The 26715-nt window shown below is 51.0% G+C and overlaps 1 protein-coding gene across 1 annotated transcript in view; it reads left to right on the plus strand.

The window, feature by feature from the left end:
• LOC119955399 (protein FAM166A-like) overlaps positions 1–26715 on the plus strand; it is a 46839-nt gene that overhangs the window by 6196 nt on the left and 13928 nt on the right. The window contains exons 2-3 of the mRNA XM_038781466.1: positions 17739–17959; positions 24688–24836. Coding sequence (XP_038637394.1) covers positions 17739–17959; positions 24688–24836 — 370 coding nt within the window. The remainder of the gene's footprint in view (positions 1–17738; positions 17960–24687; positions 24837–26715) is intronic.

Here is a 26715-nt window from a genome sequence, read left to right on the forward strand (position 1 = left end):
AGGCCATCTCACTTTTAAAGGGGGTCGCAAAGATATTGGCGAAGGTACTGGCGGGTAGGCTGGAGGGGGGCCTCCTGAAGATGATAGGTGAGAGATCAGACAGGGTTTGTGAAGGGGCAGCTGTTTTCGAACATTAGGAGGGTATTGAACGTGGTTATGGCACCGGCAGAGGGAAGGAGCAGAGGTGGTTGTGGCATTGGACGCTGAGAAGTGTCTGACTGGTTAGAATGGGGTACTTGATGGCAGTTCTGGAGGGTTTGGGATTGGACTAAGATTTGTGGACTGGGTAAAGACTTACATAAGGAACCGAGGACGAGTGTCCGTACAAACAACATCAGCTACTTTGCTCTCCACGTGGGACTAGGCAGGGATGTCATATGTCCCCCCTGCTGTTTGCATAGTGCGGTGGGGGGATAGAGCATAGGGTGTCCTTATATGCCGATGACTTGTTATACGTGCCGGAACCAAGTGTGTCAATAGAAGGATAACTGGAGCTGCTTCGGGTCTTTGGGTCCTTATCAGGGTACAAATTAAATCTAGACAAGAGTGAATATTCTGTGGTGTCTCAGCCGGGGGGGGGGGGGGGTCTGCAATTCCGTAGGGCAGGGACTCACTTTCGAGACCGGGGGGTGCAGGTTGCTCGGGATGGGGGGGAGCTTCGTAGGTACAACATTTCTACTTTGGTGGGGAGGGTGAAAGCCGACCTGGCGAGGTGGGATGGTCGCCCTCTGTCACTGGCGGGTCAGGTACAGGCGGGTAAAATAAATGTGTTGCCGCGATTCCTATTTATTTTTCAATGCCTGCCGATTTTCCTGCCAAAGGCTTTTTTTAGAGAGATTGAGAGAAGGATTACCTCGTTCATATGGGGAGGGAAGATGGCCAGAATTTAAAATGTGCTGCTACAGAGAGGAAGGCAGGCAGGGTCTGAGTCTTCCGAACCTCATTTATTATTACTAGGTGGCGAATGTGGAGAAGATACAGAGCTGGGTCAGAGCAATTGACTCTCAATGGGTCAGAATGGCGGAGAGTATGTGTAGGGGGTCGGATTGAAGGCGCTAGCGACAGCGACAGCGCCGCACCCGACGGCCCCGGGGAAGTACTCAGGGAGTCTGGTAGTAATAGCTTCGTTGAGAATTTGGAGGCCGTCTCGCCAATGGAAATGCCGATTCGGGGGAACCACAGATTTGAACCAGGGAGCTGGGATGGAAATTTTTGGAGATGGAGGAGAAAGGAATTAGGACGCTAAAAGATTTGTTCTTGGGGGTCGGTTTGCAGGATTGAAGGAGTTGGCAGCGAAGTATGGGCTGGAGCAGGGGGAAATGTTTTAGATACATGGAGGTTTAAGACTTTAGGAGATACAGAACTTCCCAGTAAAGCCGTCTTCCACATTGCTGGAGGAGGTGCTGACGACAGGGGGACTGGAGAAGGGGTTAGAAATGGCGGTTTATTGGGCTATTTAGGAAGAGGAGAAGGCACCGCTGGAAGGGATCAAAGCAAAGTGGGAGGAAGAGGTGGGAGAGGGTATAGGGGAGGGGTCTCCAGAGGGTGAACGTCTCCGCTTTGTGTGCAAGGTTGGGGCTGATACAGCTGAAGGTGGTATATAGAGCACACTCACAAGGGCGAGGAGAGCGGCTCTTTGAGGGGGTAGAATATGTGAACATTGCGAGGGAGGCCCCGCAAACCATGTTCATATGTTTTGGTCCTGTCCAAAGCTGGAGCTGGAGGATTGGAAGGAGGTGTTTAGGGTAATCTCTAAAGTGGTGCACATAAAACTGGACCTGGGCCCTCAGGACGCCATATTCGGGGTGTCGGACCAGCCGAGATTGGAAACGGCACCTCCGCACCGGAGGCAGACTTTGTAGGGCAGTATTCCCCGCCCCCCCACCCCTCCCCTTGCCGGGTGGGAGAATCACTGGGGCGCCACGTGAATGACGCCACGCTGCCCTGACTCCTGCACGTGATTCTCCCGAAACCAGCGCCGCGCGAATCACGCCGGGCCACTCGGTGAATCGCTGCAAACGGTGAGCGCCGATTCTCCGGCCCGGATGGGCCGAGCGGCCACTCCGACACGACAGGGTCCCGCCGGCGCCATCCACCCCTGGTCGCTGCTGGCGGGAACTCTGTGGGAACGCTCAGGGGTGGCCTGTGGGGGGGCTCCTTCATCGGGGGGGGGGCCTCGAAGGGGTCTGGCCCGCGATCGGGGCCACCGATTGGTGGGCTGTCCTCTCCCCCCCGGGCCTACATTGCACCGTGGCCTGCCCCTGAACACCCACGCCATATTGCGTCGGGGCCAGCGCGCGTAAGAAGTTCACCGCGCATGCGGAGGATAGCGCGGCCCAACTGCGCATGCGCAGGATTGAGCTGCCCCAACTGCGCATGCACGGGTTGGCGTGGCACCCATTTAGCACCGCGTAAGGATGCTGGAGCAGCGTGAACCGCTCCACCAGCACCGTGCTGGCCCCCTATGGGACCAGAATAGGTCGTGCCGCGCCGTCGTGAACGCCGTCGCATTTCGCGACTGCGCGAACAGGGCGCGTGCACTGGTCTGCAGAGCGGAGAATCGCCCCCGTAGCCTTAGCCTCGTTGGTTGTCCGAAGGCGGATCCTGTTAGGGTGGAGATCAACCCTGTGCCCTGGCGTGGCGGGGGGACCTGTTGGAATTCTTGACTCTTGAGAAGGTCAAATTTGAACTGAGGGGAAGGGTGGAGGGGCTCTACAATTCATGGGCGTTATTCATTATGCACTTTCGAGAATTGGAATACATTGAACATTGTGGGGGGGGGCGGGGTTGCTGGGAGTGTTGGGGGGAGGGGGACTGTTTGTGTTAATGGGACTATGGGTGATTCCTGATTCCTTTTTGCCATTGTTTAGAGGTTTGGTGGGTGGGTGGTATCGTTGTATTGATGTGGGGATTATTGTTTATTGATGGGTGTAAATTTGGGAGAAAATGTGAAAAAGGAGGAGAATAGAAATTTTTTTTTTTTTTTTAATGTTCCTGCTTCCACCATATCCTCCAGCAGCGTGTTCCAGAAACCCACCATTCTCTGTGTGAAAAACATACCCAGCACATCTCCCTTAAACTTACCCCCCTCACCTTGAACCTGTGCCCCCTTGTAATTGACACTTCCACCTTTGGAAAAAGCCTCTGACTATCCACCCTGTCTATGCCTCTCATAATTTTGTAGACCTCTATCAGGTTTCCCCTCAGCCTCCTTCTTTCCAGTGAAAACAATCCTAGTTTATTCAACCTCTCCTCATAGCCAACCCTCGAGACCAGGCAACATCCTGGTGAACCTTCTTTACACTTTCTCCAAAGCTTCCATGACCTTTTGATAATGTGGTGACCAGAACTGCACGCAATACTCCAAATGGGGCCTAACCAAGGTTTTATACAGCTGAGACAGTGTGGACTGTAATAAGATTAACAGAGACAGAGAGGAGGTTCTGAGTGATCTGGCGGGTTTAAAGCTGGACAAATGTCCAGGGCCAGATGAAATGTATCGCAGGCTGCTGAGTGAGGTAAGGGAGGAAATAGCAGGGACACTGGCAATAATGTTCCATTCCTCTCTGGCTACAGGAGAGGTGCTGGAGGATTGCTAAGTGGTACCATTATTCAAGAAGGGAGGACGCAGGAAACCACAGGCCAGTCAGTCTAACCTGAGTGGTGGGGGAACTATTGGAAGCAATTCTGAGAGACAGAATTCATCTGCACTGGGAGAGGCAGGGATTAATCAAGTTCAAACAGCATGGTTTTGTTAAGGAAAGTCATGTTTGACCAACTTTAAACAAGTGTTTTTTAATCAAATTAGGATATGCATAACAACATACAATCAATCAATAGCAAAGTAAACAAAATACAGTCCTCCTAATTTGAGATTCTTTCTCTTATTTCCATTAAACCTTTCCCGTTTTCCCCCTCCCCACACCCCCCCCCCCCCCCCCCCCCCAACCCCACCCCAATCACCCCTACCCGCTGGCAACAAGCAGGTCTGTAAATAGAGACAAGAACAGCTTCCATCTTGTCCAGAATACCCCATCTGAGCCAAGAAGGATGAACTTAATTTTCTCAAGTTTAAGGAATTCCACAAGATCCCCCAACCATGGCAATATTTTTGGCGGATCTTCTGACTTCCATTCTAATAAAACGCGCCTCTGGACGATCAATGTGGCAAAGACGAGCCCATCAGCTCCTTTCCCTGCTATTAGGCCTGCTATTTCATACACTCCAAAAATTACCTCAGGAGGTCACAGTAATATTTCCACCACCGCAATTTCTTTGGTCGAAAATATTTTTATTTGTTTTTTAACATTTTAACATTTTATACATAAAAGAAAGCAATGTAAAACATCAAAAACAACAACCCCCCCCCCCCCCCACTCCACCAAACAATACCCTAAAAATACAACAAACCCACCCCCTCATCTCCACCCCACCCTCAATCAACCCCCTCCCCTTAGCAGCTGACAGTAACCAACTCTTTAGAGTGTAGAATAAACAGACCCCATCTCTTGTGGACCCCGTCCAGCGCCCCCCCCCCCCCCCCCCCAAAGCAAACTTAATATTCCATCAAATCCCCCCCGCCACGCCGAGGCACAAGGCAGAGAAACTGACCAGCAAGACCCACCTGCGAGCAGTCAGCGAGGCGAAGGCGATAACGTTTGCCTCGGGTCCATCTGCAGATCCGACAGGTTCGACACCTCAAATATGGCCGCCAGGGGACTGGGCTCCAAACCCACGAGCATGGTGCTGACATGGTGCTGAAAAACAAGCTCCAACATTTCTCCAACTTTGGACAGGACCAGAACATATGCACGTGATTATCCGGGCCCCGCCCACACCGCCCGCAAGTGTCATCCACCCCTTCAAACAGCCGTCTCATCCTCAACCTCACCAGGTGTGCCTGTGCCCCACCTTTCATAACAATAATAATCTTTGTTAACTGTGCTAACCTCAATCTCACACAAGAGGTTGAGGCATTCACCCTCCGCAACACCTCACACCACATCCCCTTCTCCAGCGCCACTCCCAGCTCCTTACACTCTGCCCTAACCCCCTCCAGCGACACCATATCCTTCTCCAAAATCTCCCATAAATCACCAAAATGACCCTCCCCTCCAACCCCACCACTGACTGACAACACCCCCTCTAACAATACCCTCTAACAACAAGGAGTGCATTGTCACTGGAAATGTTGGGAAAATCTTTTTGGCGAAGTTCCGCACCGGCATATACCTAAGGCACCTCCCCCCACTGTGGAATTCGCCCCCCCCCACCCCCCATGGAATCCCAAACGTCTCCATCAAATCCTCCAAACACCTAAACGTAGCATCCAGCCCGGTTCAAACATATGGGGCGAAATTCTCCCCCCCCCACGACGGGTGGGAGAATAGCGGGAGGGCCTTCCCGACTTTTTTGACGCCCTCCCGCTATTCTCCCCCCCCCCGCCGAAATCCCGACACGAATCGCTGCCGCCGTTTTTTTTACGGCCGGCAGCGATTCACAGCTGTTAGAAGGGCCGAAGTCCCAGCCCTTTACGACCTTTTTACGAACGGCAAACACACCTGGTCCTGCCATTCGTAAAAACGTCGTGACCACCTGGAAAAAATAACCATGGCACCGATTGGCACGGCAGTACCACGGCCGTGCCAAGGGTGCCATGGGCCCGCGATCGGTGCCCACCGATCGCGGGCAGCGGGCCCGATGCCCGCGCACTATTTGTCCTTCCGCCGCCCCGCAGTATCAATACGCGGGGCGGCTGAGGGGCAACCCGGACCGCGCATGCGCGGGTTTCGCGCAAAAACGCGATGACGTCACCCGCGCATGCGCGGGTGGAGTCTTCCCACCTGCGCATGCGCGGCTGACGTCATATGACGCGTCAGCCGGCGCTAAGTCCGACAAGCGGGCTTAACGATTTTCGTTAAGCCCGACTTGTCGGGGCCTCCGACGTCGGGCTGCTAGCCCCGACGGGGGACCAGAATCGGTCCCCCGTCGGGAAGGGGCGCGATGCCGTAAAACCCGCCCGGGTTTTACGGCAGTTTGACGATTTCTCCCGTTTTGGGAGAATTTCGCCCATTATTCTCTTGGATCGGCATTAACTTCAACCCCGGCCCCAATTTAAAGTGCTGTCAAAATTGTCCCCATACCTTTAGCATGGCCACAACCTCTGGACGACCCGAGTATTTCCCTGCGGCAAATGGGAGCGGTGCCGTTGCCAGCACCACAACCCCTCCCCCTGGCCCCCCCTGCCCCCCGACAAGAGCCTGCCTCTATCCTCACCCTCCTCACCCACATTGCCTCCGGCCTCCTACCCCAGCCCCGCACCTTCTTGGCGTTTGCCGCCCAATACACTAATACAACAGATATGGAAGAGCCAAACCCCCTGCCTGTCACCCTCTCTGAAGCACCGTCTCCCGAATCCTTGCAACCTACCTGCCAGACAAACAACAAAATTAACCGTTCCGCCGCCATAAAAATGCCTGTGGCAAAATGTCCGGCAAACACTTTCATAAGAATAAAAACCACAAGATATTCATCTTTACCGTTTACACCCGGCCTGCCACGATAGGCGGACAGAGTCCCATCTCAACAAATCTGCCCACCAGGAATCCAGTTCAGTCTCAAGCAACCTGCACCCCCAAGTACCCCAAGTACCTGATGTGAGTAGTCACCACACACACCCCAAACACTCACTCTTTTCTAAATTCAGTTTCTATCTCAAAAAAGCCCCAAACCTCTTGAGCAACCCATTATATCCCCCACATGGGACCTGGGTTAGAAATATTCACCATAGGTCGCCAGCAAAGGGAACACCTTATGCTCCACACCCTCCCCTCACTATCCTCCTCCACATATCCGAACACCTCAGCATGATGGCCAAGGACTCTGTCACCAGTACAAATAAAAGGGGGAACATGGGTCACCCCAGCCTTGTTCCCCTATGCACTTGAAAATATCATGAGTTGGACTTCCGGTTGCGGCTATGACTAGCTAAGCCGCACATTTGGAAGCTCCTGCAACAAAGGTGTTTTTGGGCCAATTGGAGGGCCCCAACGGCGCTGAAAAAACGAATCCCGGTGGGGGAAGGTCCCCTGAGGAGAACTAGACCGATTTTATGGTCGGTACCCGGAGTGGAGCGGCAAGAAAAACGGCAGCAGCTCCCCAAAAAAAAGCGGGGGAAGAAAATCAAAATGGCGGCCGGCGGTGCACCGGAGGAGTGGAAGAAATGGGCGGAGGAGCAGCAGGCCGCTCTCCTCCGTTTTTTCACGGAGATGAAAGTGGAACTCTTAGAGTCCATGAACGCGACGGCCACCAGGTTGGTGGGAGCCCAGGCGATCCAAGAGGCGTCGATTAAAGATCTGCAGCAGGAGATGGCCGCGAGGGAGGAGGAGGCCACAGTCATCGGGGCAAAGGTGGAGGTGCACGAGGCACTCCACATGAAGTGGCAGAGCCGCTTCGAGGAGCTGGACACTCGGATGAGGAGGAAAAATTTGAGGATCCTGGGCCTGGAAGAAGGCCTGGAGGGGTCGGATCTCCCGGGATATGTGGCGGAGATGTTGAGCTCCCTGATGGGGGAAGGGGCCGGTCCGGCGCCCCTGGAATTGGAAGAGGCATACCGGGTCATGGCCAGGAGGCCTAGGGCAAACGAGCCCCCGAGGGCGGTGCTGGTGCGGTTCCAGCGGCTAAGTGATCGAGAGAAAGTCCTGAGGTGGGCTAAAGGGAGAAAAGCAGCAAGTGGCAGAACTCGACGGTAAGGGTGTACCAGGACTGGAGTGCGGAGGTGGCAAAGCGGCGGGCCCGGTACAACCGGACAAAGGCGGTGCTACACGCGAAAAAGATCAAATTTGGAATGTTGCAACCGGCGCGCTTGTGGGTCACCTACAAGGACCAACATCATTATTTCGAGTCCCCAGAGGAGGCCTGGACCTTTGTACAAGAGGAAAAGTTGGACACGAACTAAAACCTGGGAGCACCGGCGGTCGGAGCCGCCGGGGGACTCTTGATTGTGCAAGTGGCCCTTTTCTTTTTCAGGCCAGGTCGGAACTGGGTAACAGTTTCGTGGAGTGTTTGGGGTGTTTTTTCTCGAACGGTGACTTTCTGAATATTTTGAAGGTTTCGAGTTGTTGGGTGTTTCTTGTATATTGTACTGTTGAAATCTCTATTGTGGGTCGTTGGCTTTCTTATGGGGTGTTTTTACCCGTTTCCAATTTCCCTTAGTTATTTACCCTCTTACCCTTTTTCTTTGGGTGCTTGGGGGGTTTTTTTGGTTCTTTTTTTTTTCTCTTTTCGGGTTATGGTATCTGCGGTTATTTATACTGTTTGATGGAGGGTGATGGTTGGCGCGCGGTTAGTTGATAGTTAGTTAATTATTTTGTTATTTAAGTATGTAGTTAAGTATTTATGTATTTAGTTGCCATTGGGTATTTGTATTTATATCGTTAAGTTGGGGAGACGGGACGGGGGGGGAGCGGGTTGATTATGCGGGTCTTTCTCGGGGGGTTTTAAGGGGATCTTTCACGGGCGCAGATGGGGTGAACCGGGAGGAGTCGGAATGTGGCAGGAGCAGCCGGGTCAGCGGAGACCAGCTGACTCCTCGGGAGTACGATGTGGGTACATCGCGGCTAGGAGGGGTCCTAGCCAGGGGGGGGGGGGGGGGGGGGACTGGGGGGGGACACCGGGTTGCTGCTAGAAGACCAGGGACGAGAAGGGGAGAGCCGGGGGGGGGGGTGGGGGGGGGGGGCATCGCTATGGAAGCGGGTCAGAAAAGAAGGGATGACCCGGGGCGAGCAAGGGACAATGACATGGCTAATCGACAGGGGAGTAGGGACGGGTCGCTCTGCGACCCGATTGATCACGTGGAACGTAAGGGGGCTGAATGGGCCGGTCAAAAGATCAAGGGTCTTCCACACCTGAAGGGGACTGAAGGCTGATGTAGCAATGCTGCAGGAGGACTCATTGGAGGGTAGCAGATTCAGGTCCGCTGAGAAGGGGGTGGGTGGGACAGGTGTTCCACTCAGGCTTGGATATCAAGAACCGGGGGGTGGCGATTTTGGTGGGAAAGAGAGTGTCGTTTGTGGCGGCAGAGGTGGTGGCAGACAAGGAGGGCAGGTACGTGATGGTGAGGGGTAGGCTGCAGGGAGAGAGTGATGGTATCTGGTAAATGTTGTATGCCCCGAACTGGGACGACGCGGGTTTTATGAGGCGCCTGCTGGGCCTCATCCCGGACTGGAGGGCAGGGGGGCCTGATCATGGGAGGGGACTTTAATACGGTGTTAGACCCTGGGCTGGATAGATCGAGTTCCAGGACGAATAGGAGGCCGGCAGCGGCAGAGGTGTTAAGGGGGTTCATGGAGCAGATGGGAGGGGTAGACCCCATGGAGATTTGGTAGGCCTAGGGCGAGGGAGTATTCTTTTTTTCTCCCCACGTCCACAGAGTGTACTCTAGGATCGATTTTTTTCGTATTGAACAGGGGGCTGATACCGAGAGTGCAGGACACGGAGTACTCGGCCATTGCGATATCGGACCATGCACCCACATGGGTGGACGTGGACATTGGGGGAGGCGCGGGACCAACGCCCGTTGTGGCGCCTGGATGTAGGGCTGTTGGCGGACGAAGAGGTGTGCAGAAGGGTGAGAACGGCATTGAGAACTATCTGGGTACGAATGACACAGGTGAGGTGCAGGTGGGGACGGTCTGGGAGGCCTTGAAAGCAGTGATTAGAGGAGAGCTGATCTCCATAAGGGCACACAGAGAGAGGAGGAGAGGCAGGAAAGGGAGAGGCTGGTGGGGGAGCTCCTAGAAGTAGATAGGAAATATGCGGCGGGCGCCAGAGGAGGGGCTATTAAGGGAGCGGCGTAGCTTGCAGGCCAGGTTCGACCTACTGACCACTAGGAAGGCGGAAATGCAGTGGAGAAGGCGCAGGGTGCGGCGTATGAGTACGGGGAAAAGGCGAGCAGGATGCTGGCACACCAGCTTCGGTAAGCGAGATGCAGCCAGAGAGATTGGGTGGAGTGAGAGAGAGGGGTGGGGATGTAGTGCAGAAGGGTCAAGAGGTGAATAGGGTCTTTAGGGACTTCTATAGGGAATTGTATAGGTCTGACCCGCCGAAGAGGAGAGGGGGAATGAAGAACTTTCTCGACAAATTGGGGTTCCCAAAGGTACAGGAGGAGCTGGTGGAAGGGTTGGGGCGCCGATAGAGCTGCAGGAGCTAATTAAAGGGATAGGCAGATGCAGGCGGGGAAGGCCGCCGGTGCCGGATGGGTTCCGGTTGGAGTTTACAGGAAATTTGTGGACTTGGTGGGTCCAGTGCTGGTGCGAGCCTTCAATGAGGCGCAGCGGAGGGGGGGGTTCTGCCTCCAACCAATGTCGCAGGCCCTGATCTCCTTGATTTTGAAGCGGACAAGGACCGGTCCAGTGCGGGTCCTAAGGCCTATCTCCCTCTTAAATGTAGATGCCAAGCTGTAGCAAAGGTCCTGGCAACCAGGGATAGAGGACTGGTGGCCAGGGGTAGGCCATGAAGACCGACGGGGTTCGTTGAAGTGGACGCCAACTTAACACAAATGTTCGGAGATTGTTAAATGTGATTATGATGCCAGCAGTGGAAGGGGAGGGAGATAGTGGTAGCGCTGGACGCGGAGAATGCATTTGGACAGGTGGAGTGGAATACTTGTGGGAGACGTTGGAAAGGTTTGGGTTTGGGAGGGATTTATCAAGTGGGTAAAACTGCTCTATTCAGCTCGATGGCAAGTGTGGTAACAAACGGGAGGAGGTCAGAATATTGGGGCTCCATCGAGGTACTATGCAGGGATGTCCCCTATCTCCCTTACTCTTTGCATTAGCGATTTGAGCCGTTGGCGATGGCACTGAGGGGTTCAGGGGGGTGGAGAGGGACTGACACGGGAGGGGAGGAACATCGGGTCTCGCTCTAATGCGGATGATTTGTTGTTGTATGTGGCAGACCCGGAGGGGGGAATGCCGGAGGGTAATGGGGGATACTAGCGGAGTTCGGGGACGTTTCGGGATATAAATTAAATCTGGGGAAAGTGAGGTCTTTGTAATACACCCGGGAGACCAAGGGAGGGAATTGGGAGGCTCCCTTCAAAAGAGCAGTTAAAAGTTTAGGTATTTGGGGGTTGCAGGTGGCAAAGAACTGGGGGACCCTACACAAGTTGAACTTTTCCAGACTGGTGGAGCAGGATGGAGGATGAGTTTAAGAGGTGGGACATGGTGCCGCTGTCGCTAGCAGGGAGGGTGCAGTCAGTTAAAATGACGGTCCTCCCGAGGTTCGTTGTTTTTTGTTCCAGTGTCTGCCCATCTTTCCTCCCCAGGGCCTTTTTCAAGAAGGTAACGGAGTAGTATCATGGGGTATGTGTGGGCACATGGCACCCCGCGAGTTAGAAGGGTCTTTTTGGAGCGGAGTAGGGATAGTGGAGGGCTGGCGTTACCCAACCTTTCCCGGATATTACTGGGCGGCAAAATACATCGATGGTACGAAAGTGGATGATGGAAGGGGAGGGGGCAGCCTGGAAGCGCATGGAGAGGGCGTCCTGCCTGGCAACATAAGCTTAGGGGCACTGGTAATGGCACCCATGGCCGCTCCCTCCCACGAGGTTATACCACGAGCCCGGTGGTGGCGGGCCACCCCTCAAGATCTGGGGGCAGTGGAGGCGACACAGGGGGGAAGTGGGAGGTCTGATAGGGGCACCACTAAGAGGGAAACCACAGATTTGCGCCGGGAAACACAGGAGGGGGATTCCAGAGCTGGCAGAGGGCGGGTATTAGACAACTGAGGGACTTGTTTATAGAGGGGAGGTTTGCGAGCCTGGGAGAGCTGGAGGAGAAATTTGGGCTCCCCCCGGGGAACACGTTCAGGTACCTCCAAGTGAAGGCATTTGCCAGACGACAGGTAGCGGGGTTCCCCGCGCTCCCCGACAGGGGGGGTGAGTGATAGGGTGCTATCAGGGGTCTGGGTCGGGAGGGGAAGATCTCAGACATCTATAAGATTATGCAGGAGGTGGAGGAGGGTACCAGTAGAGGAGCTGAAAGATAAGGGGAGTTAGAGCTGGGGGAACAGATAGAGGACGGGACATGGGCAGACGCCCTGGAGAGGGTTAACTCGTCGTCGTCATGTGCGCGACTAAGTCTCATTCAATTTAAGGTACTGCATAGAGCCCACATGACGGGCACAAGGATGAGTCGGTTTTTTCGGGGGTGAAGACAGGTGTATTAGATGTTCGGGAAGCCCTGCGAATCATGCACATATGTTTTGGGCATGTCCGGCACTGGAGGAGTTCTGAAGGGGGGTGGCAGGGACGGTGGCGAGATTGGTTGGGGTCAAGGGTCAAGACAGGATTGGGGAACTTCGATCTTCGGGGTTGGGGTGAATGGAACAGGGGGTTACAGGAGGCGAGGGAGGCTGGAATATAGCCTTTGCGTCCTTGGTGGCTCGGAGGAGGATCCTGATTCAGTGGAGGGACGAAAGGCCTCCGAGTGTTAACACCTGGCTTAAACGATCCATGGCAAACTTCATCCAATTGGAAAGGATTCAAATTCGCCCTGAGAGGGTCGGTGACAGGGGTTTTCAGGCGATGGAACCCTTCCTAGACCTCTTGGATCAGAGATAGAAACTGAGGCCATGACAGCAGCAACCCGGGAGGGAGGGGAGGGCGGGAGGGGGAGGAAACGACGAAGGAAGTACGGTAGCGGCGGTGGCACGGGCAAGGCCTGCCGAGGGACGCTGCTAGAAATGATAAGTTGGTCTGACTGTCGGTTCGCCGGCGGGGGGGGGGGGGGGGGGGGGGGGGACGCCGCGGGTAGGGGGGGGGGATTCTTTTTCTTTTCTTGTTAAGTAGGGGGGTTTGACTTTGTTTTGTTTATAATTTAAATGTAAATGTAGGGGGGGTTAAAATGTTTGTATTTTGAAAAATTCAATAAAAATTATTTAAAAAAAAAAAAAAAAAAAAAAGAAATATCATGAGTTCACCTCATTTGTGCAAACACTCGCCTTGGTTCCTTATATAACAATTGGCCCAAGCCACGAACTTTGGCCCAATCCCAAACTGCTCCAACACCGCAAACAAATAACCCCTCCCTCTACTGCTCAAACGCCTTCTCCACATCCAGTGGCACCACCACCTTTGGCTTCCCCCTTCTGATGGTGAGAGCACCACGTTTAACAATCATCCTACATTCAAGGACAACAGCCCACCCTATACAAACCCCGTCTGATCACCTGCGGAAGGCACTCTTCCAACCTAGCGCACCAACACTTTGGCAAGGATCTTGGCATCCACATTAACAGGGATATTTGCCGATACGACCCACACTCCACCGGGTCCTTATCTTTTTTTTAACAACAGTGAAATAGATGCCTGTCCCATCATCTCTGGGAGCCTCCCTGAGCCACTGCATCCTCAAATATCTCCACCAACAGCGGTAACCAACTGATTCAAAAATGCTTATATAATCCCACCGGGAACCCAACCAGTCCCAGTGCTTTACCCGTTTGCCTATCGCCATCCAAACCTCCTCCATCCCCATTGGCTCTTCCGACCCTGCCCTCTCCTCTTCCCCCACTTTGGGACATTCCAGCCCCGCCCCCAGAGAAATCCCTCACATCTGGCTCATCTTCAAGGGCTCTGACCTATACAACCTTTTAGAAAACTCCTCAAATGCCCTATTCGCCTGCTCCAGCGCCACCCCAACCCCCTCACCCCATCCTGGACCTGTACGATCTCTCGGGCTGTCTGTCGATGGAGTTGCCCTGTGATTAAACTTCTCCCCGTACCCGTATTCGATCTCCTCTGCCTGCCTCAACTGACAAAAAAAAGGAATGCTCTCCACCTCATGGGTGTAAGTCGATGTTCACCACATCTTCTTAATAATAAGGGACAAAGAAATGGCTGAGCAATTGAATACATACTTTGGTTCTGTCTTCACAAATGAGGACACAAATCAGATCCCAGAAATGCTGGAGAATGAAAGGTTTAGTGAGAGGCAAGAACTGAGGGAGATCAATTTTAGTCGAGAAATGGTGCTGGGAAAATTGATGGGATTGAAGGCGGATAAATCCCCAGGACCTGAGAATCTGCATCCCAGAGTGCTTAAGGGAGTGGCTCTGGAAAGAGTGGATGCATTGGTGGTCATCTTCTGGGATTCTATAGACTCTGGAACTGTCCCTGCAGATTGGAGGGTAGCTCACGTCACTCAGATATTCAAAAAGGGAGGTAGAAAGAAAGCAGGGAATTATAGAATTATAGCCTAACATCGGTAGTTGGGAAAATGCTTAAATCCATTATCAAGGACTTTATAGCAGAACATTAGAAAGCAGTGGCAGGATCAGTCAGAGTCAGCATGGATTTATGAAGGGAAAATCATGCTTGACAAATCTGTTGGAATTCTTTAAAGAGGTAACCAGTACAGTCGACAAGGGGGAGCCAGTCGATGTGGTATATTTGGACTTTCAGAAGGCGTTTGACAAAGTCCCGCATAAGGGATTATTGTGTAAAATTAAAGCGCATGGAATTGGGGAAATGTATTGATAGCAAAACTGGTCGGCAGAGAGGAAACAAAGAGTAAGGATTAATGGGTCCTTTTCAAATTGGCAGGCAGTAACCAGTGGGGTACCACAGGGATCGGTGCTGGGACACCAGCTATTCACAATATATATTAATGATTTGGATGAGGGAACAAAATGTATCATCTCAAAGTTTACAGATGACACCAAGTTAGGTGGGAGGGTGAATTGTGACGAGGATGCAGGGGTCCTACAGCAAGATCTGGACAGGTTGGGCGAGTGGGCAAACCAATGGCAGATGCAGTATAATTTGGATAAGTGTGAGGTTATTCACTTTGGAAAAACAGGAAGGCAGATTACTACCTGAATGGTTGTAAATTGGGAGAGGGGAGTGTGCAGCGGGACCTGGGTGTCCTTGTGCACCATTCGTTGAAGGTAAGCATGCAGGTGCAGCAGGCGGTAAAGAAGGTTAATGGTATGTTGGCCTTCATTGCGAGAGGTTTCGAGTATAAAAGCAGGGATGTGTTGCTGCAATTATACAGGGCCTTGGTGAGGCCACACTTGGGAGTATTATGTGCAGTTTTGCTCTCCTCTGAGGAAGGATGTTCTTGCTCTCGAGAGAGTGCAGCGAGTTTACCAGACTGATTCGAGATATGGCGGGACTGACAGATGAGGAGAGATTGACTAGGTTGGGATTGTTCTCGCTGGAGTTCAGAAGAATGAGGGGGTATCACATAGAGACTTATAAAATTTTAACGGGACTAGACAGGGTAGATGCAGGGAAGATGTTACCAATGATGGGTGTGTCCAGAACCAGGGGCCACAGTCTGAGGATTCAGGGTAAACCATTTCGGACAGAGATAAGCAGACACTTCTTCACACAAAGAGTGGTGAGCCTGTGGAATTCATTACCAAAGGCTATGGGGAGAAAGCAGGATTAGGCTATTGAGTTGGATGATCAGCCATAATCGTGATGAACGGTGGAGCAGGCTCGAAGGGCCAAAAGGCCTCCTGCTCCTATCTTCTATGTATCTATATATCTATGTATTACCCCAATGTCCCCAAACCATCCCCTCCCAACCACAACATACGAAAACAAAGTCCAAACTCAGTTCAGTCCCAATCCTTCAACCGTCACAAACATATCCACCTCCTCCAATGTTTCAAAGTAATAGTCCTGGAGATGTGTGTAACTCTCAACTTTGCCGGCTAGGCCACACAGAACCACACACCATCCTTGTAAAGCGTTGACTTCACCTGAGGAAGGAGCAGTGCTCCGCAAGCTAGTGATTCGAAACAAACCTGTTGGACTTTAGCCTGGTGTTGTAAGACTTCTCACTGCAGCCTATTAAAGGTCGCCCGCATCTTGCCAGCTCCACCATGACATCTTGGTATATTTGAATACCACTGCCTTCCCACCTCACCTCTCAATTCTGCTCAGTACCTTCTCCTTCATCTGATAGCTGTGGAAACAGACTATCATAGCTCTTGGTGGCGCATTCGCCTTTGGCTTCGGCTGGTGCGACCGATGAGACTTATCCAGCTCAAAGAGGGAGGTGTTCTCTTCCTCCCCCAACAACTTGGCCAACATCTCCAAAAAGGTGGCCTTCGGCCTTCCAGCCCCTCACGCAGACCCACAACCCACAGATTCTGCCGCTGCGACCTGTTCTCTAGGTCCTCCACCTTGGCTCTCAGCCCTTTGTTACTCTCCTCCACCTTCCGTAGCTTCTCTGCCATTGAGCCGAGCTGGTCACTGTGCCATCACAATGCCTCCTCTACCCTGCCCCTGCACCGCCAACAACGTTTTTCCAGGAGCCTCCTTTATCGGTGCCAACGTATCGTCCACCAACTGTTCGAACATTCCCATCATCTCCTTGCCATGCCGCTCAAAATGCTTGGCAAACTGCCGCTCAAACTCCACTTCCATCACCTGGGCCAGAGTAATCGGAGCAGCCCTGCCCGGCGAGCTTGCTCTCTCCATCTTTCCTCCCACAGAACCCCGCACCGAATTCAAGCTCTTACCCTTCCAGCCCGTATTCTTCAGTTGGATTTTCAACATCCTCTAATCACCACTACTTTTCTGAAGACCGATCATATACAATTTCCCCCAAATCTGGGTGAAAAGGGCCTAAAATATGAAAGCCCTAGCAGGAACCACACAACGTGCGGCCTCCATCTATATGTCACCACCAGAAGTCCTCATGTCTGACCAACATGATTGAATTTTTCGAAGAGGTGACCAGGTGTGTAGATGAGGGAAATGTATTTGACATCGTCTATTTGGACTTCAGCAGGGCTGTTGATAAGGTCCCAAATGGGAGATTGATAACGAAAGTAAGAGCCCATGGGATCCAAGGAAATTTGGCAAATTGGTCCAAAATTGACTGAGTGGCTGCCTCATCCTACAGCGAGAATTACATACTTCCCAGATTCGAGCATCTGCTGGGTATCACACAGCCGCTGCAGAACGACACTTCATTCAGAAACCATCAATAGTTGGTTATTTGCACCGTAAGACAGTTGTATAGACAGCTGCTCTCCAGTAGCCCACTCTGAAACGTATAATTTAATTTAGCGTACCCAATTCTATTTTATACCAATTAAGGGGCAATTTTGTGTGTTCAATCCACCTACCTGTTGTGTTATGCTGCTTCGGATAACACTGGCTGCTACTTGATGCAGTTTTAATTAAAGGATGCTCCAGACTCTGAAATTAGTTCAACCTGTTTATTGAACTATTAACACAGTTCTCAAGTGAGTTCAACTCTCTGCTAATCTAACTGTAGTAACTCAGTCCAACTGTACCAGCTTGCTCTAAGCCACATGCTGGGGTGTGATGCTGCTGGTCAATCCTGTCTAACTCTCTAGATGTCTGTCTGTGGAAAGAGGCAGGGTGTGAGTACCTCATCCCTTTTATAGTTTTTATGTCATGCCCCCTTGTGGTGATGCCACCTCTGACTGTCCTGACTGCCCATTGGTTGTGTCCTATTCTGAGTGTTCATTAGTTGCATGTTTGCATATCATGACACTACCCTGCACATCTTTTTGGGTTGTGGGTGTGAGACCCACGCAGACCTGGGTAGAATGTGCAAACTCCACACAGACAGTGACCCACGGCCGGGATCGAACCCGGGTCCTCAGCGCCGTGAGGCAGCAGTGCTAACCACTGCACCACCGTGCCGCCCTAACTCTGAAATGTTGCCTTGCTTATGTCTCTCGTACAGATATGGAGGTTACGCCCAGACAATCCCATTCCATTTTGGCAAGACATATGGGAGGACTACCCATGAAATCTTGAAGAACCCTAAAACTGCAAGAGCTGACCATTCACTCCTGTCACCAATCATCAAGCCTTCAGATGACTATCGTCCTGATTACGAGAACTATTGTCCCCCCGATGTGTCAGATCAGATCCACCCACAGAAACTGGTCGCAGGTTATACTGGTAAGTCACACGCAGTAGAGCGTAAATCCCATTACCCAACATTTTGTAATGTTCCGCAGACTAGTATCGCAAACAGGACCCAAAGACATTGCAGCCAGGGCGGACTGGCTGCCTGACATTTCCGGGTGGTTTATGCATCTTCATCCTGAAGACAGTCACCAGTGGAAATTCCTTCTATCAGTGCGGTCACTTCTACAGCGTACGATAGGGGTGGCACGGTGGCACAGTGGTTAGCACTGCTGTCTCACAGCTCCAGGGACCCGGGTTCAATACCGGCTTCAGGTAACCGTGTGGAGTTTGCACGTTCTCCCCGTGTGTGCGTGGGTTTCCTCCGGGTGCTCCGATTTCCTCCCTCAGTCCAAAGATGTGCAGGTTAGGTGGATTGGCCACGCTGAATTGCCCCTTAGTGTCCAAAAAAGGTCGGGTGGAATTGCTGGGTTGTGGGAATTTTGTGGAGGGGTGCTCTTTCAAGGGCCAGTGTAGACTCGATCGGCCGGTGTGACCGCCTTCTGCACTCTAAATTCTATGATTCTATAACAACATAAGTCTCTGGGGTTGAAGTTGAACATCCAGGGTGGGTGAGAGAGGGGCAGGAGCAGTCCCTAAACCCAACTTCATCCAGTTCTAATGGATAAAAGCAAATTACTGCGGAGGCTAGAATCTGAAACAAAAACAGAAGATTCTGGACAAGTTACGCAGGTCCAACAACATCTGTGGGCAGGGAAGGGAGCTAACGTTTCGAATCTGGGTGATACTTTATCAAAGTTAGAGAGAACTGGAAATAGGATTTTATAACGTCATGAAGGAGTCCACACCCAGTAGACCAAAGAAAGTTAGTTTATTTACAATAACTATTATATACTTCACACTGGGGCTGCCCTGCCTGTGCCTAACTGGTCAGCTTTATATACCTGACAACAATACATTATTTAGAGGTTCGCTGCCCCTTAATGGGGAGCTCATATCCAGCAAGGTTCATAGGGAAGATAATTGTTTCCACCCCGTAAGGTTCTTGCGCGATATAACATAGGATGAGATTTATACTGTTGTGGGGGCGGGGGCTGAATAGAGGGCTAGAGAGAGTTGGAGATTGACAAAGATGTCATGGACAAAAAGCAAAGGGAATGTAAATGTCTAAGAGGGATGCTGATCTAATGGACACTGGCTAAGGGTTCAGGTGACTACCAGTCCAAAGGCCAGTCCATGGGTTAAATACTTTACTGAAGCCATAAGTTTCAAATCAGCACCTTCTTCAATCTTTAACATTAACATTAACACTCCCTTTGTACTGTGCCCATGATACCTTTGTCAAATCTCTCCTGAGCCCCCATTCATCCCTGACCTATTTTGCTCCACCTGCTCCACTCACTCTTAAACAGAATAAAACCATCACATTTTCCCCTCAGAAGGAGAGTCGGATGGACTCGAAGCATCAACTCTGCTTCTCACTCTCTACAGACGCTGCCAGGCTTGCTGAGTTTTTCCAGCATTCCCGGTTTGCATTTCAGATTTCCAGCATCCGCAGTATTTTGTTCACATTTTAGATCGAATGCCCTGGAGCTTGGCTTCCCAGGACGTGGTAAATCAGGCAGCCCGAAGGAGTCTGGAGCAAGTGGTAGGTTTGTGCCTTTCCAGCGCTGGTGGGCCAAGAGGAGCAGCCATTCATTTTGTATCTTTCATGGCATCTGGCCATCACTGTAATGGTGATCGATGACAGTTCGATGGGCAACATTACTGAGGCTAATACTCAATTATAGATTTTTTAAATTAATTGTATTGAATTCCCAACAGCTGCCATGGGGGGATTTGAGCCCGTGCTGGGTTATGAACCTGTGTCCTCAGAACATTAGCCAGCACCACTAGATAACTGCTCCAATGGCATTACCACTATGCACCGCCTGGTGTCTTAGGCCTTCCCACTCAACAGCCAGTCAGCCCCTCCACCTGGCTGATGGCCATCGAGAGACATTCACAGGTTTAAATGAGATCCTGCCATTGGGGCATCCATGAACCTGTGCGTCAGGTATCCTGGCTGTCGTACCCCACCTCACCATTCTTGGCTCCCCTGACAAATTGAGGCCCAAAATTCCACTCAAGACCCGACAGTCACATTGGGCAAAAAACCCGTGCACCAGGCTTGCCCAACCTGTGGCTGAATACATCTGAAAAGTGTTGAGGGTCATTGCAGGTTGCAACAGGACATTGACAGGATTCCGCGCTGGACTGAGAAGTGGCAGATGGAGTTCAGCCATGATAAATGTGAAGTGATTCATTTTGGAAGGTCGAATTTGAATGCTGAATACAGGGTTAAAGGCAGGATTCTTGGAAGTGTGGAGGAACAGAGGGATCTTGGGGTCCATATACATAAATCCCTCAAAGTTGCCACCCAGGTTGATAGGGTTGTTAAGAAGGTGTATGATGTGTTGGCTTACATTAACAGGGGGATTCAGTTTATGAGCCACAATGTTTTGCTGCAGCTTTATAAAACCCTAGTTAGACCACACTTGGAATATTGTGTCCAGTTCTGGTCGCATCATTATCGGAAGGATGTGGATGCTGTGGAGAGGGAACAGAGGAGATTTACCACAATGCTTCCAGGACTGGAGGGCATGTCTTATGAAGAAAGGTTGAGAGAGCTAGGGCTTTCTCACTGGAGCGAAGAAGGCAGAGAGATGACGATAGAGCTGTACAAGGTAATGAGAGGCATGGATAGAGTGGATAGCCAGAGTTTTCCCCAGGGTGGAAATGGTTGTCACAAGGGGACATAATTTTAAGGTGATTGGAGGAAGGTATAGGGGAGATGTCAGAGGTAGGTTCTTTACACAGAGAGTGGTGGGTGTGTGGAATGCATTGCCAGCAGAGGTGGTGGAGTCAGAGTCATTAGGGACATTTAAGCGACTCTTGGACAGGCACATGGACAGCAGTAAATTGAAGGGCTGGAGGTTAGGTTGATTGTAGATTAGGATAAATAGTCGGCACAACATTGTGGGCTGAAGGGCCTGTACTGTGCTGTACTGTTCTATGTTCTAAAAGTCTCTCAGTGTGGTCCCAGGAGCCAGTTTTGAAAATGTTGCTATACGACGAGATAGATTCTGAAAAGTGTTTATTGGCAGTAAACATGAGAGAGAAACTGTCTCCGATTAAAAGAGCTGTGATTCCAAGGTGAGTGAGTGTACTCAGGAAAAAGAGCAAATTTCAGGGGCGGTGCAGGGGCAGGGAAAGAGAGGCTGTGAATCCTGTAGAGGAGAGAGTGAGAGACCTGTGGAGCCCGTGCAGTCCAGGGAGAAGAACCTGAGAGGCCTGGGGAAGAAGAGGCTGCAGAGCCTTTGGGATCTGCTGGAGAGAAACTATGGGCCCTGGGGAAAGGAGGGGCGATGGAGAGAGAGGCTGCTTGTGGGTGTGCATGTACATGAGAGAGAGATAGAGAGAGAACAGTGCGTGTGTGTGAGCGTGCAGAGAGTCAATGTGTGTAAGTGAGTGAGTGTATGTGCATGTGCATGTGCGTGCATATGTATGTGAGTGCGGACCTGGCTTGCTATAAACTGTCCCCCTGTAAACCCCTCGCCAGTCCCGGACCATCGGCCACCAGTCACCCCAGCCGGTGGAACGCCCCCCCCCCCCCCCCCCCCCCCCCCCCGCCCGACTGTGGCGGTGCTGTACTAACCGCCACGCGAGGCCCCCGAAAAGTGAAAAGTGCGAGGACACATGTCCCATGCTGTCAGGGACTCGGCCCTTCAGGGCGGAGCATTGGGGGAGGGCCTCAGGTAACTCCTCAGGCCACCCCGACGGCGTGTGACATACTACTCAAGTACGCCGGTTTTGAGGGGCTGGAGAATCAGAAAAATGGCGTCACCCCTGATTCCGGCGTACAAATGGATTCTCTGCTCGATTGGCGAACGCGATTGCGACGTCGGCGATCGGAGAATCTAGCCCATTATGTTTCAGCTGGATAAGATGATGCCATTAATGGGAGGAGCTAGAGTACTGGGCATTTTGCAGAAAAGCAGTTTAGTTGATTTTTAGTTGGGGATGTGGGCCGAAGACAAGCATCTGCTCTCACTCCAGTTCAGTAAAAAATGGACTGGGGACAGAGCAGAAGCAGATTTGCCTGTGAACAGGATAGGCAGTTTCGACAGTGAGTCGAGACAGACAAGAGTTTGCAATTGTTTCTGGAAGTCAAAATATGAAGACAGTTTCTGAAGGTTTCAGCTGGAGTACCCGCATTGGGCGGACTGGATTCAGGTCTGTCTCGGAAAACATTTTCAAAGAACATCTCTTGAGCAAGGATACCTGGGTCTGCTAACTGTATTTAGGAGTGGGTTAAGAACTCAGATGGTTTTGCTGTTTGAGTGAGAATAAAGATAGCAGTTAAGGGTTAATGTGCCATTGTATTGATTGGCATTGTTTAAGGGGTAACTGTAAGCTATTTTCTGATGTGATGTTAAAGTTATTTTAATACTGTGTTTGTAATAAGGTCCGTTTTACTCTCCCATATCCCTATTTTACAGGGATCACAACATTAAAGGTTTGAACTGACTGTTACACAATAGATGTTGTTTCCTAAAACATTGCCTAATTTCGAGGACCATAACTGACCATTGCTCAATTTTACCCATGAATAGGCTCCTCCTCATCCACTGATGTATCACCAGAGGCCATCTTCCCTACTCTTCGTTCAGTCTTCAGGATTTTGGGGCTGGACAATTTTTAAGCTGGACCTACACAGGCATTCTCCCTAGTTTTGGTCAAACATTTGCTTTTGCAGCAGGGGCTCCGACAACAGGCCCAAAAGCAGGAACAATGGAACCCTGACCATCTACGAAAGTCTGGTCTTATTGTAGATGGCTTAAGCAACTAGCTAGTTACCCTTGAGGAGGCCACCTACCCCAGGAGCTGCTGGCCAATCTGAGAGAACCTGATGTGGAGATGCCGGCGTTGGACTGGGGTGAGCACAGTAGGAAGTCTTACACCAGGTTAAAGTCCAACAGGTTTGTTTCAGGAAAGGATGTCCCGAAGCGTGGTACATTGGCGAGACCATGCAGACACTGCGACAACGAATGAACGGGCATCGTGCGACAATCACCAGGCAGGAATGTTCCCTTCCAGTCGGGGAACACTTCAGCAGTCAAGGGCATTCAGCCTCTGATCTCCGGGTAAGCGTTCTCCAAGGCGGCCTTCAGGACACGCGACAACGCAGAATTGCCGAGCAAAAACTTATAGCTAAGTTCCGCACGCATGAGTGCGGCCTCAACCGGGATCTTGGATTCATGTTGCATTACATCCACTCCCCACCATCTGGCCTGGACTTGCAAAATCCTACTGGTTTGAGACAATTCACACCTCTTTAACCTGTGATTATCCCTCTCTCTGGATCTGTAATGATTTGATTACCTGCAAATGCTCGCATTCCAAGCATTGTCCAGCATCTCTGACTTTGTCTATATAAATGACTCTGGATCATACCTCTCCATTCACCTGAGGAAGGAGCAGTGCTCCGAAAGCTCGTGTTTGAAACAAACCTGTTGGACTTTAACCTGGTGTTGTAAGACTTCTTACTAATCTGAGAGAAGGCAGTTTTGCAGTCTCAACAGTGCCATTGGAAACAGTGACCAGTGCTAGAATTGCACCTAGTAGAAGAGAATGTTCTGGATACTGCTGCCGCCTTCTCGAGGTGAGTGGAGCCTGAGGGTGTCTGGCTCTCACAGGCAGACCCAGCATTACGAGGTGAGGGCAGGGGGTAGACCCTCAATGGACAAAAGAGTGCATGCATTGGAGGTCCCTGCGGAGTTTACCTGGTAGTCTTCCCATGCACCAGAGGCCCCATCCATTACAGGTAAAATGCAAGTGGCAGGCGGTAGCATTGTGGATAGCACAATCGCTTCACAGCTCCAGGGTCCCAGGTTCAATTCCGTCTTGGATCACTGTCTGTGCGGAGTCTGCACATCCTCCCCGTGTGTGCGTGGGTTTCCTCCGGGTGCTCCGGTTTCTTCCCACAGTCCAAAGATGTGCAGGTTAGGTGGATTGGCCATGACAAATTGCCCTTAGTGTCCAAAATTGCCCTTAGTGTTGGGTGGGGTTACTGGGTTATGGGGACAGGGTGGAGGTGTTGACCTTGGGTGGGGTGCTCTTTCCAAGAGCCGGTGCAGTCTCGATGGGCTGAATGGCCTCCTTCTGCACTGTAAATTCTATGAAGTCCTTATGTGGTTCAGTTGGTCTTCAAGTGGGGGGGCAGCCAGTTTTGAAATTTTCAATTGACCACCAACCTCAACAGCGTTCCAGATTTCGACTCCCTTTTGTGTAAAGCAGTGTTTACTGAGAGCGTCCCTAAACAGCCTGACTCTAATCTTTGTTCTGGACTCCTACCAGAGGCAATCATTTCTCTCCATCTATCCTAACAAATGCTCTAATCATCTTACACTCCTCAATTCAATCACCCTTTCATTTTTGCACATTCGAGAGATTACAAGCTTAGTTCATGCAAACTCTCCATGTAATTTAACCCTTTAAGTCCCCAGCATTAGGCTGCACCCAGACTGGGGCAATGCACATTCTGAGATGTGGTGCCCTGAACTGAATACACGATGGCGTCTAACCAAAGCTTTCTGTAACAGTAACAAAACGCTTTGTATTCCAGCCCCTTAAGGTGAAGGCTAGCATTCCACATCTCGAGAACTGGGCTAGAGGGGTTACTTTCACATTCTTCTCATCTCACCATCTTTCTTCATCAGGCTACATCCCTCAAAAGTTATTCAACTACGGCGGAAGCTACTCCAAGGAGAGTCTCGAGTCTGGACTGGACTTACGGAGACGCCAAATGGATTACATAAAGAAATTTAAAGAGCCTGTGCTCATTACTTACATGGATGGGAGGAGAAAGGTATGAACTGTAGGATGCTGAGGGGAACAGAAAGGTTCATTAGCAGCTGCACAATGGGGTGAGTAGGAGCTGCTCAGACATTGACATTTCACAGCACAATTCAATTTCAACCCAATGGGACTGATATTTAAGTATGAGGAGTAAGAACGGACTTGGGTTTTACTTCAGCGTAAACTGATGGCAGGCATGTCCCTCTAACAATGTCAAATTAATTTGGGCAGACAAAGCCTACTACTTTAGTGGGAAAAGGCCTGTGGTGCAGAATTATACAGCCAAAGATGTGCAGGTTAGCTGGCCATGCTAGATTGCCCCTTAGTGTCCAAAAGGTTCGGTGGGGCTACTGGGTAACGGGGAGGGGGTATGGGCTTGGGCCTAGATAGGGTACTTTTCCAAGGATCGGTGCAAACTCACTGGGCTGGATGGTCTCCTGCACTGTAGGGATTCTATGATTCTACACTGTATGAATTGGCAAGCTCAGAGGATGGAAACTTGGCACCTCAGTATAGATGGGTGCTCTTCCAAAGTTGAGGCTAAGGGACACAGTTGGAGCAAAATAGTGGGAGCTTTAGGCTGCAACTCAGTATTCTGTACCTGACCTGGATATACTAGAGGCTGATACTGGATGTCTGAAGTCAGAAAATGTTCTGTTTAACCAGCACTGTGATGCCTCACCCAGATGTGCATAAAGTCCACCGAAAAATGTAGACACCGTGGGGCACAATACTCACAACATGGAGCTGCTCAATGTGGGGAATATCACAGAGGAGGGCAACTACAGGGTTAAAACTCACATCTAAGCTAATGCCTGGGCTCATACACTGAAACGGATATAGTTTAAAGTAATCTATGTTTGTATTTGCAGGTATTAGAAAGAATGTATAGCTTCAAGTAAGTTTAATTTTGTATTTCTGTGTAAGCAAGTGTTAAAATCTCAGTTAGTTCATGTTAAACAACGGTGCCTGCATGTCTGAGGGTTTTCGTTTCATTTGAAACTGTGCCGGTACTATAATTAAACGGTTTACAGCGTGAAAACAAGCAGAGTTTAAAGAAAGCCTAGGGCTGCTGCTTTACAACCAGTGACCTAGACTAGCAGCCTAGCAGAGGAACAGGTGCACTTTAAGCGACCAATCACGTGACGAGTACAACATTGGGTCATTTGCAGGGCAACCAGGTACTGTAATAAAGCAGCATGTAGTGTTAACATAGTCTTAATATTTCTTTGGTTCTTTGAACCTCAGAGGCCGACAGACTTAATTTTGAAGCCATCACAAAAAATGGCAACAAGGTAGATAAACAGCCATTTTAGGCACCTGACAAATAAAGTCGAACAGTGTTTGTCAGCCCAAAACGAGGAAGGAGCAGCTCCGAAAGCTAGTGTTTGAAACAAACATGTTGTACTTTAACCTGGTGTTGTAAGACTTCTTACTGTGCTCACCCCAGTCCAATGCCGGCATCTCCACATCAAAACGATCTGTAACAGTACCGGGAGCACAATGAGTAGCAAGTACCATGCTACAACAGATGTAGAGCTGGAGTGCTGTAAAACAAGAAAGTAAAACAGGCTGAGCTCAGCTTTGCCTTGCTTTGGGAAGAAAGGAACAGAGAACATACAGTGCAGAAGGAGGCCATTCAGCCCATCGAGTTTGCACCGACCCACTTAAGCCCTCACTTCCACCCTATCCCCGTAACCCAATAACCCCATCTAACCTTTTTAGTCACTCAGGGAAATTTAGCATGGCCAATCCACCTAACCTGCATGTCTTTGGACTGTGGGAGGAAACCGGAGCGCCCGGAGGAAAGCCACGCAGACACGGGGAGAACGTGCAGGCTCCGCACAGACAGTGACCCAGCGGGGAAACGAACCTGGAACCTGGAACCC

This window comes from Scyliorhinus canicula, chromosome 21 (genome assembly GCF_902713615.1).
Source record: "Scyliorhinus canicula chromosome 21, sScyCan1.1, whole genome shotgun sequence".
Taxonomy (NCBI): Eukaryota; Metazoa; Chordata; class Chondrichthyes; order Carcharhiniformes; family Scyliorhinidae; genus Scyliorhinus; species Scyliorhinus canicula.